Source organism: Giardia intestinalis, chromosome 4, assembly GCF_000002435.2.
Source record: "Giardia intestinalis strain WB C6 chromosome 4, whole genome shotgun sequence".
In the NCBI taxonomy this organism is placed as follows: domain Eukaryota; phylum Fornicata; order Diplomonadida; family Hexamitidae; genus Giardia; species Giardia duodenalis.
The window spans coordinates 1,799,842-1,812,112 of NC_051859.1; the positions used below are offsets into that span (position 1 = coordinate 1,799,842).

Sequence of the window (12,271 nt, forward strand, 5' to 3'; positions counted from 1 at the left end):
TCAAAGCTGTGCTATCAGGGCTCGCGCCTCGTGGCAGTATCCGCCTCCAAACATCAGTGCATGATTGAGCATGTGAAAGAGATTGTAAATAGGGACTTTTCTCTTAAACTCTGGACTGATGGGGAGAACGCTGCCGTAGTCTCGTAGAAAGTTGGAATCGAAGCCTCCAAAGAGCTGAGTCATTGCTAGATCCACCTCATTATCTCCATAGTAACACGCTGGATCGTATATGCAGGGCACCCCGCCGGATGAACCTGCGTTTCCTCCCCACAGATCGCCGTGTAACAGCATCGGCACAACAGATGATGCGAGAGTCAGCAACTGATCACGTACACGCTCCACTGCACCTTGTCTTGTAACTCCCTTGGGGAGGACTTTACCAAGAGCCCCAGCGCTTTCGAGCTTGAGGAGAACGTCATTGATCCTGTGCTCTGCAAACCACTCTGGCCAGCCTTGGCTTGTCTGAGCGTTATCTAACTCCGTTGACCCACAGAAAGTCCTGCACGGAAAGCCAAACTTCTCTGCTACCGAGCCTTTATGCATGGCAGCAAGATGTCTTCCGAGACCAGATGTGTCTCCAGAGAGACCCTTGAGTTGCGTCATGAGAAGATATGACTTGCCATTAAAGGTACCCACTGAAATTGGGCGAGGACACAGTACAGACCTTGTCTCCGAAATGGCCTTCAGCCCATGGTACTCTCCCCTGAATGCCAATTCAGCGTCAGGTCCACCAAGCTTAAGGAATAGAGGCTCCGGTGCACGTATTGCATATGTTGATGAAAAGCAACTGCCGCTCATTTCACAAATAGAATCCGGCGTAATACCCTTGATTGATAAGCTATCCAGAAGATTGACCACAAGAGCGCTCATGGACTCTTAAAATTAACATTACTTTAACGCAGAGACCTTTAATACAGAGACTCGAACAGCGTGATAAACTTTAATCTGTACAAGTGTGTAGGGTATGCAAAGCGTGTCCAGGTTTGAAAGTTGTATGGAATTGGAGCTTTCAAGTATGGGTCAGACTTTCATTTGAAGCCCGTCATGGAGCTGGTTCATTGGAAAACAGCAACTGTGTGTGTCGTGGCCAATGCAATCATGAGCCTCTAGCTGACCCTCTTTATTCTCAATACAGCATTGAAGCGTGCTTATCTATGTTAGAGAGTTGAGCCTATGCAATATGAGTGAAAGCTGTCTTGCTTTTTCCACTAGGTGCAAAGCTGTGGCACGGTTTCACACCTGGGCATACATCCTTTGTCAATGATAAGTGGATTCAGGCCGCGCGTGTTATCGGCCCTGTCTTCAAACCCGATGACACGAATGACCTGGATGCGCAAAGCTCATACAGACGCGTGATTCTGCCATAAGAGTGGTGATCCAGAAAGGAGTTTCAGGAAGGTTATTAAGGATATCGACAAAGTTGGGCCTACTAATCTATAAGCCAGAAAACGGAGATCAGCCCATAAAGGTAAGCCACACTGCATTTCCACGTCAGTGCTCTGTGAGGACTAAGGGCTAAGTGGTGTGGATACTTTTGGCAATCCCTTTACAACGAAGCACCAAGAGTACTGAATTTCTGGGCCCTTGGAATCTATCCTGTTGACTCTGATGCATTCTAAGGGTGATTATGGTTGTGCAAGGTCTGCTTTTGTATGGTTTGCTATAGGACAATTAGACCATAGAATACTATATGCTGGGATAAAGCCGCTTACTGAAAATGGATAGAGCGGTATCCATGGCGTTGCCCACGTCGGCGCCCTGTTGCGAACCCCTTCCATACGTGATGACTGGTCTCCGCAACACGGCCTAGGGAGCGCGCGTTGGCCCTCCCATGTGCCCGTTCCCTAGGCCGTGTTACGGATACTGGCAAGCCAAGATGTGCGTATCGCTCGAGGCCAGTCGTCGCATATGGGAGGGGCATGCGATGGGGGCTCTTGCGCTGGAGGCAGCTGGTCTGACAGAGGTCCGGGTGGACAACGTCCTGAGTTCTGGAATTCATTTGATTGAAGCGATAACTTCTTTGTTAGTTAAAGAATTTACATAATTATCAATCTGGCAATGCGTCATTTCTGAACCAAAGAGAGCCATTACCAACAATTAGTGGGTGACTCAACAAGTGCTTAAAAGAAAATTCATCGGCTAGTAGAAGACCGGTGAAATTCTGATAGTGAGATAAGTTGACTAGTGACAACGCTAAGCTGAATCTGTCTATGTGTGGTATTCCAGTGACAGGATCTGAAAACGCACTGTAGCTGGACTCGTTTTTCATGGAGCTGCTGATTCCGACGTACCAACTCTCGCCCTGAAGAATATCAATGAACGACGCTGCGTGACACGAGTCAACAAGAATGCAGAGGTAGGTAAAGCGACCTGCACCTTTCAGCGCATAGAGCACTCGCTCGAGGCTTTGCTTGTAGAGGATTGAAGAGTCTTGGAACCGAATGAACCCGGGAGACCCGTGACCAGCAAAGTACAAGACAAGAGTGTCTACCTGCGGAAGCGAAGCAGTATCCCACAGCTCCACAGATAAAAAGCGCAGGAATCTCTCTGGGCTGAGTTCATGCGGATGTATCACTTGATGGATAGCGTTCCTAAAATTAGAGTTCAATTGGAGCCAGCTGTGAGTAGGATCGTTGGCATACAGCAGGATGCTTTTATCGATCAAACCACTATTCATCAAAGTGCTATCAATTGTGGCTATGTCTACGTAGTGACGACTGTCCCAAAAAGCCCTAGATGTGTCCACACCGAGCAAGACAGTGGTGGCACTTATAAAATTACAAACCATAAACCATAGCATAATGAATAATAAAAGCGATGGACATACGCTACGGTACAATAAAATCTGAGAGCCTTAAGCAGGTTTGTAGACCTCTTAGTATTGAGAAGGTCTACAAGGATCCACGAGAATCTACAAGAAAAAAGCGTAAAGCTTTCCGTCATGGGTGCCACCGATGAGTGCTCCTGTGCTGGAGGCGGCTAGCCAGCCAGTGGGAGAGCGGGCTCTGAAGATAGCGGAACTGTCAAAGACTATTCCTGACGTCCGAATGTCATATATTAGAATGCGTCCTTCATCTCCGGAAACGGCGAGACCGTTGCACTTGGGAAGAAACGCTACTCGTGGATTCGCTTTTACTGCCGATACTCCACTGAATAGTCGAATTGGTTGTTCAAGTGTCTGCCGCGCATCGTACAGCGCCACTTCTCCAGCTGTCATGCCAGAAGCACTAGTAGCAAAGATGTTCTCTGTCATGGACCCTAGGCAGGTATATGCCAGGTCAGGCAAGAAGACAGAAGGGGTCCTAGCATGCGGAGACACCTCGTTGCTTATTGTAGCCACCTTCTTCATGCGCGCAATGTCAACAACGCTCAAGGTATCAGATGGACCATTCTTATCCGATCTTGAATGAGTAAGGAAGCAAACTGGCGACTTGAAGCGAGTAAAGCAGGCACCCCCATAAATCACTGATGGGAGACTCAAAACGGTCAGCTCAGTGTACGCCGGTTCCGTACAAGAAGCGCTGTCAGAGAAGCTTCCAGACACATCATATCTGTAGGCATAAAGTGACGTATTTGCTGCAGCCAGGCACAGGCCCTCAGTGTCACATCGTGGCCAAATAAATGAGCACCATGCTGTCTCGTGGGGAGAGGCTTTACGAGGTTCGATTGAGAGGAGTTCCTTTCTGTTGCTCGCTATTGTTCGCCACACTCCTAGCGAGGCGTTTATGCCAGGAGTCAAAAGTAACTGGGAGCTCACATGGGAGCTAAATGATGTTATGCGTGTAGAGGGAACGATGGACATCTTAAGCTTTAATGAGGGCCCCTTTTCTGTCGATGTTTTCGTGTATAGACTTATACAGTTGTCACTGGAGAGGTAAGCCAACGTCCCATCGTCCAAAGCCTCTGCATAAATAATCGGGCTGGATGTGGAAATGACCGCTAGCTGCTTCAGCCGCGAGTACCGCTTTAAAACCTCTTCCTCTTTGCCCAAGGAAGTAAGACTGGAAGTATTGTTTGGGAGCGATACCTGCTTTTGCTTGCTCAGTTTTTCCTGCTTGAGCTTCTGCTGCTCACTCCACGGAATAGAAGACGCATATCCAGATGACCTTACCTTATTCGTTGCTATTCGCCCTGTCCCTGCAGAAGCGGTTCTCTTTGCTTGCAATGAAGAAGCGACTTGTGATGACCTGGAAGGTACACTGGGCGCTCCCAGCTTGGTTCCACGCACAATCCGAGGATGCTGTGGGTTTAGAACTGACGTGATGGGAAGAAACCATGTGTGCCCATCACAACTCTTCTGAAAGTCGTCAAATATAAGATCATACGCTTTCGGTTTTGGAGCATAGCCAATGGATAACCTTGTAAGAAGAGAGGCGTCGGTTGTATGAGCCCGAACTGCTACCATGCGGCTATGAAACAAATAAAGTTTTCGATTAGATGCCTCAATAATATAGAAATGGCTGCATCCATCCCTCCATTCAAAGACGGAAGACAAGACACTGTATGTACCCTTGCACTCCCTGGCAAGACACATTTCTAAACTCTCCGGGTCTTGATCATCTCGTTCCGCTAAAGCAACGTTGCTGGGAGCGAGCGAGTTTGTCGGGACACCAAAGACCCCAACGTCTGTATCAACGAAAAGGGTTGTGGCAAGCATGACATCGGGCTCCTCCAGAAGCTCATTTCTCGGCTGCACAGAGTCACGAGACTGGCCTAGACCGGCAGTAAAGATTTTGCTGGCCCCAAGGAAATACCCCAGCGGGATCTGCTGATCTGAAAACAGTTTGAGTGAGAGCTCAGGGCCGGCCTCACTCTGTGTAACTGAAAGGGTCTGCTTGTAAGGAATCACAGTGATATTTGTGTCGTTATATGCCACGATGTGTGTTTTGTCGTACCATAGTCCTGTTGGAATAAATGACAAGTGAAGTAAGGACTTGAACTCTCCCACAGCTATAGAATTGTCTTCTTTAGAATAAGTAAATGTGAGGGTTGCAATGGACTGGTTTTTGCAGCCTAAGATTCCAGCGTATAACCGAGCACCCGACGACGAAACGGTTTGCTTCACTATTCCCACAGAGAAGAAATTGTCCTGGCGGTTGATGTAGGTGAACGAGGAAACATACACAAAGATGTCTTCAGAAATAGCGTAGATCAACACATCATTGAGTAAAGTGCATATTAGGAAAGCTTCGTCATTGGAGACCGCCAGACACGTCCCAGACACAGGCCTTCCAGCAAGAGGGACCTGGGTTCTTTTCGTAAGTCTAGACTCGTGCTGCTGGGTCTCTCTAGCGCTTTGGAGAGACCAAGAAAAAAGACCCAGATCAAATCCGTTGTCTGAACGGTACACCACGGCGAGGAGGCAATTTAAAGTGGAAAGGATGCAGGCCTGTGGACTCTGGCAGCCCGCTCTAAACGTGAATGGTCGCGGGAGAGCCCGTATATGAACAGCTGCCTCGTGACCACCTACGACTGCACAGACATTTTCAGCAACACAGAAGGACGTGTACGCCTTGAGCGGAAGCTCTATCAGCTTCTCCGGGCTCTGTATAATCTGCATAATCCGTGCTGTTTTTACCTCAAAACTTAAAATCCTTTTGTTTCTAAGGTCCAAGACACCATTCTCATAATCATAAGTGCAGCGGAATTTGAAGTTCTATAATAAGCCTGTAAGAAAATAAAACCCCAACGTTTAAAAATACAATCCGAACCTTTACGAACTTAGCTTCATAAGGTTCGTACATAAGAAGGGAGAAAATTTGGGAAAAAAGAACAGTCAACCAATCAGTATAAACACAAGCTTAAACTCTGTGTCTGAGTATCTGTACAATGACGACTCTCCAGTCATCGCTGATGCAGATTGGTGTGCACATCGAATCGTCAAAGTAGAGGGCCGTACGAGAACGTTCCTAGAGACCTTGGATGTTTATTCGCATTTGCAGAAAGTTGTTGATAGAAGAGTCAAAGCAAATATTGCTGGCATTGCTGTGCGGGGTGGGACCTGGGCTGATACTCGAAGAAATGCCTGGTTACTGGGGCCCAAGGCAAGGCTTGCTGCCCTCCGTGTTGAAGCCACAGACAAGCTTCTGGAAAGGGCAGAGTCCAGGGCATCGTCTAGAAGATGCTGCACATGCTTTCACAGAATGATCCTTGAAAGGTACAAACGATTATGGACAGCCAAGCTTTCGCTGTTCGAAGAAGACCATTCTCCGTACAGGCAAATACTACTAGCATCCCTGCCTATTATGGGCTCTCTCTTTCTTGTCTCCTTCTACACCATAGTAGATACAATTATTATTTCACGGCACAACGGTACGCGAGAAATAGCCTCTGTGCTTAATTTTCTACCTTTCGAGCAAATCCTCACGCTCAGCCCCATGCAGGCTCTGGGAACTGCAACAGCATCTCAGATATCTGTTGCTATAGGGGCTAAGAACTTCCCAGATGCAGAGATGATCTTTTCGATATTCTTTGTTGTGGGCTGCTGCATTGCTGTGCTTGTACCGCTTGTTTGTGTCCCTATCTTGCCGTTGGTTCTTCCCAGCTTAGGCGTCATACAGGAATATGTTCGTGATGTTTTGCGCTATGGTTACATTGCAATGGCCTGCATGCCCTTATGCAACTTTCTAGGACCTGCCATGGTGCCTATTCTCCGTTGTGAGAACAAGGCCGGCTTGGTCATGCTTCGACAGATCCTGGGAGTAGTCCTCAACATTATCCTTGATCTTATTTTCATCACTGCCCTGCACTTGGGGAACAGTGGTGCGGCCATAGCGACGGCAATCTCCATGCTTATCACGGGAGCGTGGATCTCCTCTCACTTCTTTATCTGTAAGCAAGCAAAGCTAAAAGCTGAGCAGGAAAACAGAACGAGATTTATCATTTTCAATCCAGTCCACATTCGCTGTGCCAAGAAGCAGCTTTCTTTGGTCTGCCGTATACTCGGGTTAACCGTTTCAAGCTATATTCAGTTTTTTCTGTTGAGCTTTGGCGCTCTCCTTTCTCTCTTTCTTCACAAGTATTGGATGCCAGATGCTGTAGCCCACGTCCGACAAGTCGGAGTTTCAATCGCTGCTCGAACGACTCTCATCTTGTCTAATCCTATCTCTGGTCTTCAAAATGGCATTCTTCCTGTTCTGGGATATACTGTGGGCCAGAAGTCCCCACGACGCATCTATGAGGTTTCTAAAGCCGGCCTAGTGATTCTTCTCATAGCGACAAGTGCGCAACTTATTCTATTTCAGCTCTTGGCTCCCTTTGTTATTCGCATATATAATCTTGACAGCGCCTACTATACCGCAGGCGTTCGGGCCCTGAGAATCCTCAACGCCATGGTTCCTATGCTAAGCTTTTCCACATTGGCACTAGTCCTGTTTCAGGTTCAAAAGAAGCAGTATCATGCACTTGGGTTGCAGATGGTAAAGGTTGGCATGCAGGTGCTTTGGCAGCTCGTTGTTCCTTATATCCAGAAGGACTCAAAGGAGCTCGTGGCAGGCGTTCCTTTTTCAGACGCAGTCACAGGCGTCATCGGTCTTGGTATCATCATCGTGGAGTTCCGGCGCATGAAACAGAGAGCCAAGCAGGAGCTCGATGCTAAATTCGCCCACACGCGTATCCTTAGGACCTTCGATCTTTCAAAGGATGTACCGCAATCCGATACTGGTCAGATGACGATGATATATCGGGGAAACGGTGGCTTGAAAAAGAGATGCAAGCCACTGGCATATGTAGATAGGAGGTCGCAATCCATCGAGATGGTAAAGGTGTCCAGCACTACAGCGCTCCCAATCGACGATGACGGCGCTTTCAGACCTCCTAGTTGGCCCGACCTGGTTACAGCTAGTAACCCGTGTAACCTCTGTTGTGCTTCGCCACTGACTATGCATCAATCGCGCGGTAAGGACATAGACATAGAACTCAGTAGCGACATAAGCGAGCTCAATGGAGAAAACCTTCCGTGTTACTATGTGTCATCACCTCAGCGTGCAAACAAAAAATAAAAGCAACGAGCATGGCCAGCGAGGAATCTCATTTATCTACGATCTCTAACAAAGCAAAAAGCCCCCTGTGCAGCCACGAAGAAGATTCTGACCTTCCTATCCCCCCTAAGTTCTGCTGTGACTGCCATATGAAGACTTTTAGTACCCTTGAGCTGTGGCTTATCTGGATATTTACTCTGCCTCTCTTTCCTCTCATACTATTCTTTACTCTTGTGATAGCCTTCCAGCCCTTGGAGTACGGCATCTTCACGAGAACGAGTTTCTTCCTCGGGTGTCTGCTGTCCGGGATCTTCACAATTTGCATCTTTGGGCTGCTCATAGGGAAAGGCATGTATGTTGTGAATCTTGACTAGCTGTGAGGCTCTTTGTTTGTGATGCTTGCATAGATGGGGCCGCGAGAGGATTGCATTGCAGATCTTTAACCTTTAAGTTGTTGGGTTATTGAGTCATCATGCATTGAAATGTTGCATCTTTTGAAAATTACTTTTTGACTTAGCGGCAAGTCCATTTAACGACAAGTTCGTATGACAACAAAAGACATCGAAAGCGTCGTCGCAGAATGGGATCTGGAAAGGCGCCAGAGGGAAGATATCGAGTCAATTGTGGTGGAGCTGCTCGCTGCCGCTGACGCGAAAATTGCTGATACGCATACTCCATACGATGTTATTGCAGCTGAGTTCTTACTAGAGACTATAGCCAACGCAGTAATGCTCTCCATTCCTACCCCGTCGCCCCCGGCCGTTCCTAAACTGACCATCTGTACAACTGCGCCTGGCGTCAACGACAGCGCTGTGACCAACGCGGTCACAAAGGTCTCTGAGAATATTGCGACTAAGTCGGTCGTGAAGACGCACTATGCCTCCCGGATCCAGGTCAACCAGGCCTCTGTTCAGCTTGTCGACCCTAGTTCTGACAAGGTGAAGATAGCGTCCACCCTTGATGATGTTCCGCTGACAGGACAGTTTGACCCTGCAACGATCAAGTTCCTTCGGCCCGCCTCAAATGCGGGGGCACGAAAGCATGCGATGGAGCGTCTCGGGAAGGATGCCAGGAACAACCGAACCAGAAACACGATAACGCAGCAGCACAGTGACAGAAAGCAAGAGATTCTCGACCTTCTCAATGTCAACACAAAGGGCTCGTATGCAGTGCGCAAGAAGAAGATTGAAGAGCTTCCAGACAACTTGTACTATGTTGTCGACTCAGCTGGAAAGATCATCGGGCTGTTCAAGAACCAACCCCCGGCACAGTTAGCGCAGATATCCGAGATGGCTGTCAAGGCTAAGAACGCAAAGGTGGTTGGCACAAACCGCAACACAGACCTTAACGCAGACCTCCGTCACCTTTCCGAGTCAGAGATACGCTCCGAGGCAACGTCCATGATCAAGTCACAGATTAATGATGATGTCTCGTCCATCGGCAAGTCTCTGACTACGTTCCAAAAGGACAACGTAAACGTCCTGTCAATCCTTGTTCCGTCCCAAGGAGTCATTTTCAAGGGCGATGGAAAGGTGAAGAAGGGCCCCATAGACGAGCGGGTACGGAACGGAATGCGGGGCCAGCACTGAGAGTCGCCTGCTTCATCCGTGGTTGGCACCTCCACTGTCGCAATCGTACTGTTACAGTGAACTTATCCTGCCTCTTGCTAGGCTTTATGTGCAATGAGTTTCACCCATTAATTTCTGTCAATCTCGGTCTCAACGGCCTGACGCCTTTTGCATATCTTTTGTCACGGATTTACTAGTAGTGGAAAAGCATGTTCTATACCCTGCTAAACCGAGATGCCTCTGGTTCTAGAAATATCCAAAAGCTCAGAACCAGAAACCCAGTAAGGCTTGAGCGAACAGTTCAATTTCCAATAGACGACAAAGAGGTATTTACATATAGGCCCATTGCTCAGACGCTTTACCTCGACACCCACACGAAGACAGAGAAAGGATACCAGACGCAAGCCCTTAGTTGCTCCACATGTTTCCAAACTGTGCATAGATATCACCGCCCTCTACATCAGCAACTGCAGCAGACAGCCCCGAGAGGCTAAAACCTGTATCCTCTTTATCAGTTGTTGCGAAGTTACCAAAATTGCTGAAAAGGAAGTCTGAATTGTTGTCAGCACCAGAGGTCCAGGAGAAGGTAGTATCGTAGGTACCACCGGTCGCAGCATTAGCTTGACGGGTGGCCTCGGCGTAGTCAGATGATAGGCGAGCGTCTCCAAAAGTTTTCGGAATGGATTCTTCTGGCTCCAGATGAAGCTTGGAGAACTCTTTGAACGCTTCATTGTTGATCAGAAAGTTGCACATTGTCGCGTCAAGATCGGCGTAGCCCTCTGTTAGCAGGTTAGCCAAAGCAGGAACTGTCTGAGGACATGAAATTGTAGTGAGGGTTGCCGAGGTGTTGTTAGAAACGTACTTGCGCTTCTCATCCATGGCTGCTTCGTCGGAGAGCTTCACGCTAATGCGCAGAAATGCTCTTGCAAAGGTTATATAGTACGTTAGCTTACTATCTCGACGCTTGAACATGGTGTAGTCACTGGACACTTCGTGCATGTCTTTTAGGAGTGTGGTCTCCTTAAATATATGCATGGAAATCTTTGAGTTGTAGTTGACGAACTCTACCAGTGGCAGCAGTACACGACTAATCACAAAGTGGAGATTGCTGTGCTCAGGAAAGCGCTTAAAAAGTGTGATCATGAAGGCAGGGATTTGAAGATTGATCAGCTTTAATATTATACTTGACGTGGTAATAACAAATGGGACGACGGATCCGTCCGATCCTATCTGAATTGTGTCCACGAATGGTGTGTCGGAGGTCCCACCAGCGCCTGCATGAGCAAAGTTGGAGAGACACGCATATCTACTGAAGTCGAACAAATTGTTGCTTGCGTTAGCATTGGCCTCACCTGCGATCCACTCCTGAACTGGATTAATGCCGGTTCGCTTGAAGTACAGCTGATCGCGAATGTCTGCAGTGATAGCAAGCAACCGGCCGATCATCTTTATCATGTCAAAGCACCCTATGCCCAGCGTGTTAGGAGGTGCCATGTTCATCATGTAGTTGAGGCGCTCTGGTAGAAGACTGAACAATTGGATTACACGGAAAAATGTCGGAGCGAATGTGGCCTCTAGCTCGTCAATCTCCTTTATGCCGAGGGGTGTCAGTCTTGGCTCAGTAGTCAACGAAGACGGTGTGCCACTGACTCCGCTTGATGAACTCTTTTTGCTGTCTGCCTTTGCTTTGGAGCAGGAGGCTTGTTTAGGTATATGTGCTTCTTCGATATATCCAAGGGCTTCCGCCATACGCTTCTTGTGAACGTCCTCCGGAATCTTCGCGTCAAAGATGACCTGGCTGAGCTCGTGATACTTTAGGGCCAAGGTCGTGACAATACTGCTAAGGGCACATATCATAACGTCACTGGCTTGGGGAAGACGGAGAAGTGAGGGTCCATGGAGGTGCGACGAGAGAACGTACTCGGCAATAACAGGTACTCTGTCGATGATAACCTTATAGAGATACGGAACCCTTTTATATAAGATCTGAGAGAGAATGGAGCTGGCAGACGTTACGCATTCGAATGGAATGACGGATTTATCAGAGGAAGTCAGAAAAGCTACGAGAGCGTAAATCGTACCCGAAGACATGGCAAGCTCGGCAATACTCTTGCATGCATCGGGGCAGGTCTCCATGGTATCAATGAGAAACTCCCTCAGTGAGTTCGTGACACAGGAGTTGACGGTGTGAGCGACCCAGGCGCGCATGTACCCAATGTTCGCCTTTAGAAACTCCACCAATGGCATCACTCGCTTGGGAGAGAAGAGTATTGCATGGATGAGCTTGTTGAAGCCATTATAAACAAACTGTTTGCAGAGATCCCCAGGAAGAAGGGGGTCCGTCGCACCTGTGGTTAACTTAGAAATGTTCCTCGTGAGAGCCTCAAAAGGCAGTTGCAGAAGCTCATGTGATGCAACCAGATTAGGCAGAATATCTTTGAGATTCTCGGCGCAGGAGAAGACCTCTATTGCACGCTCGGTAATCTCATTCGACTCCTTAACGTTGAAGATAATGCGAAGAAGCTTTTTGAGTGTAGCAGGCTTACTGAAATATTCGATCAAGATGTCGGATTGGCTGCGGAGCTCAAACGTAAGGGTCTTGACCTCCAAAAGCTTCTCAAGACTGTCTGTGGCGATGAGCTGATCTATCGAGGCATCTGCCTCTGACTGATCGTAGATCGACCAATATAGAGCCTGCGACATCCCGCCCTGTCCCAGCATATT

At 48.1% G+C, this 12,271-nt stretch overlaps 7 protein-coding genes across 7 annotated transcripts; 3 read left to right on the forward strand and 4 right to left on the reverse strand.

The window, feature by feature from the left end:
- Positions 1-870, reverse strand: GL50803_002969 (Fructosamine-3-kinase; the record flags this gene model as incomplete). The annotated part of the gene is made up of 1 exon (XM_001707654.1): positions 1-870. The coding sequence occupies one exon, from the start codon at positions 868-870 to the stop codon at positions 1-3; it is 870 nt and encodes a 289-aa protein (XP_001707706.1).
- A 1,177-nt stretch (positions 871-2,047) lies between these two features.
- Positions 2,048-2,800, reverse strand: GL50803_0015267 (putative GPI-anchor transamidase; the record flags this gene model as incomplete). The annotated part of the gene is made up of 1 exon (XM_001707656.1): positions 2,048-2,800. The coding sequence occupies one exon, from the start codon at positions 2,798-2,800 to the stop codon at positions 2,048-2,050; it is 753 nt and encodes a 250-aa protein (XP_001707708.1).
- Positions 2,801-2,911: 111 nt separating this feature from the next.
- GL50803_0015268 (uncharacterized protein) lies at positions 2,912-5,560 on the reverse strand (the record flags this gene model as incomplete). Its single annotated transcript, XM_001707657.1, has 1 exon — positions 2,912-5,560. The coding sequence occupies one exon, from the start codon at positions 5,558-5,560 to the stop codon at positions 2,912-2,914; it is 2,649 nt and encodes an 882-aa protein (XP_001707709.1).
- Positions 5,561-6,143: 583 nt separating this feature from the next.
- GL50803_0015269 (Na+ driven multidrug efflux pump) lies at positions 6,144-8,000 on the forward strand (the record flags this gene model as incomplete). The annotated part of the gene is made up of 1 exon (XM_001707658.1): positions 6,144-8,000. The coding sequence occupies one exon, from the start codon at positions 6,144-6,146 to the stop codon at positions 7,998-8,000; it is 1,857 nt and encodes a 618-aa protein (XP_001707710.1).
- An 11-nt stretch (positions 8,001-8,011) lies between these two features.
- Positions 8,012-8,353, forward strand: GL50803_0010696 (uncharacterized protein; the record flags this gene model as incomplete). The annotated part of the gene is made up of 1 exon (XM_001707659.1): positions 8,012-8,353. One exon carries the CDS (start codon positions 8,012-8,014, stop codon positions 8,351-8,353), a length of 342 nt encoding a protein of 113 aa, XP_001707711.1.
- A 171-nt stretch (positions 8,354-8,524) lies between these two features.
- GL50803_0010697 (uncharacterized protein) lies at positions 8,525-9,568 on the forward strand (the record flags this gene model as incomplete). Its single annotated transcript, XM_001707660.1, has 1 exon — positions 8,525-9,568. One exon carries the CDS (start codon positions 8,525-8,527, stop codon positions 9,566-9,568), a length of 1,044 nt encoding a protein of 347 aa, XP_001707712.1.
- Positions 9,569-9,955: 387 nt separating this feature from the next.
- Positions 9,956-12,268, reverse strand: GL50803_0010698 (uncharacterized protein; the record flags this gene model as incomplete). Its single annotated transcript, XM_001707661.1, has 1 exon — positions 9,956-12,268. One exon carries the CDS (start codon positions 12,266-12,268, stop codon positions 9,956-9,958), a length of 2,313 nt encoding a protein of 770 aa, XP_001707713.1.
- Positions 12,269-12,271: the final 3 nt, after the last annotated feature.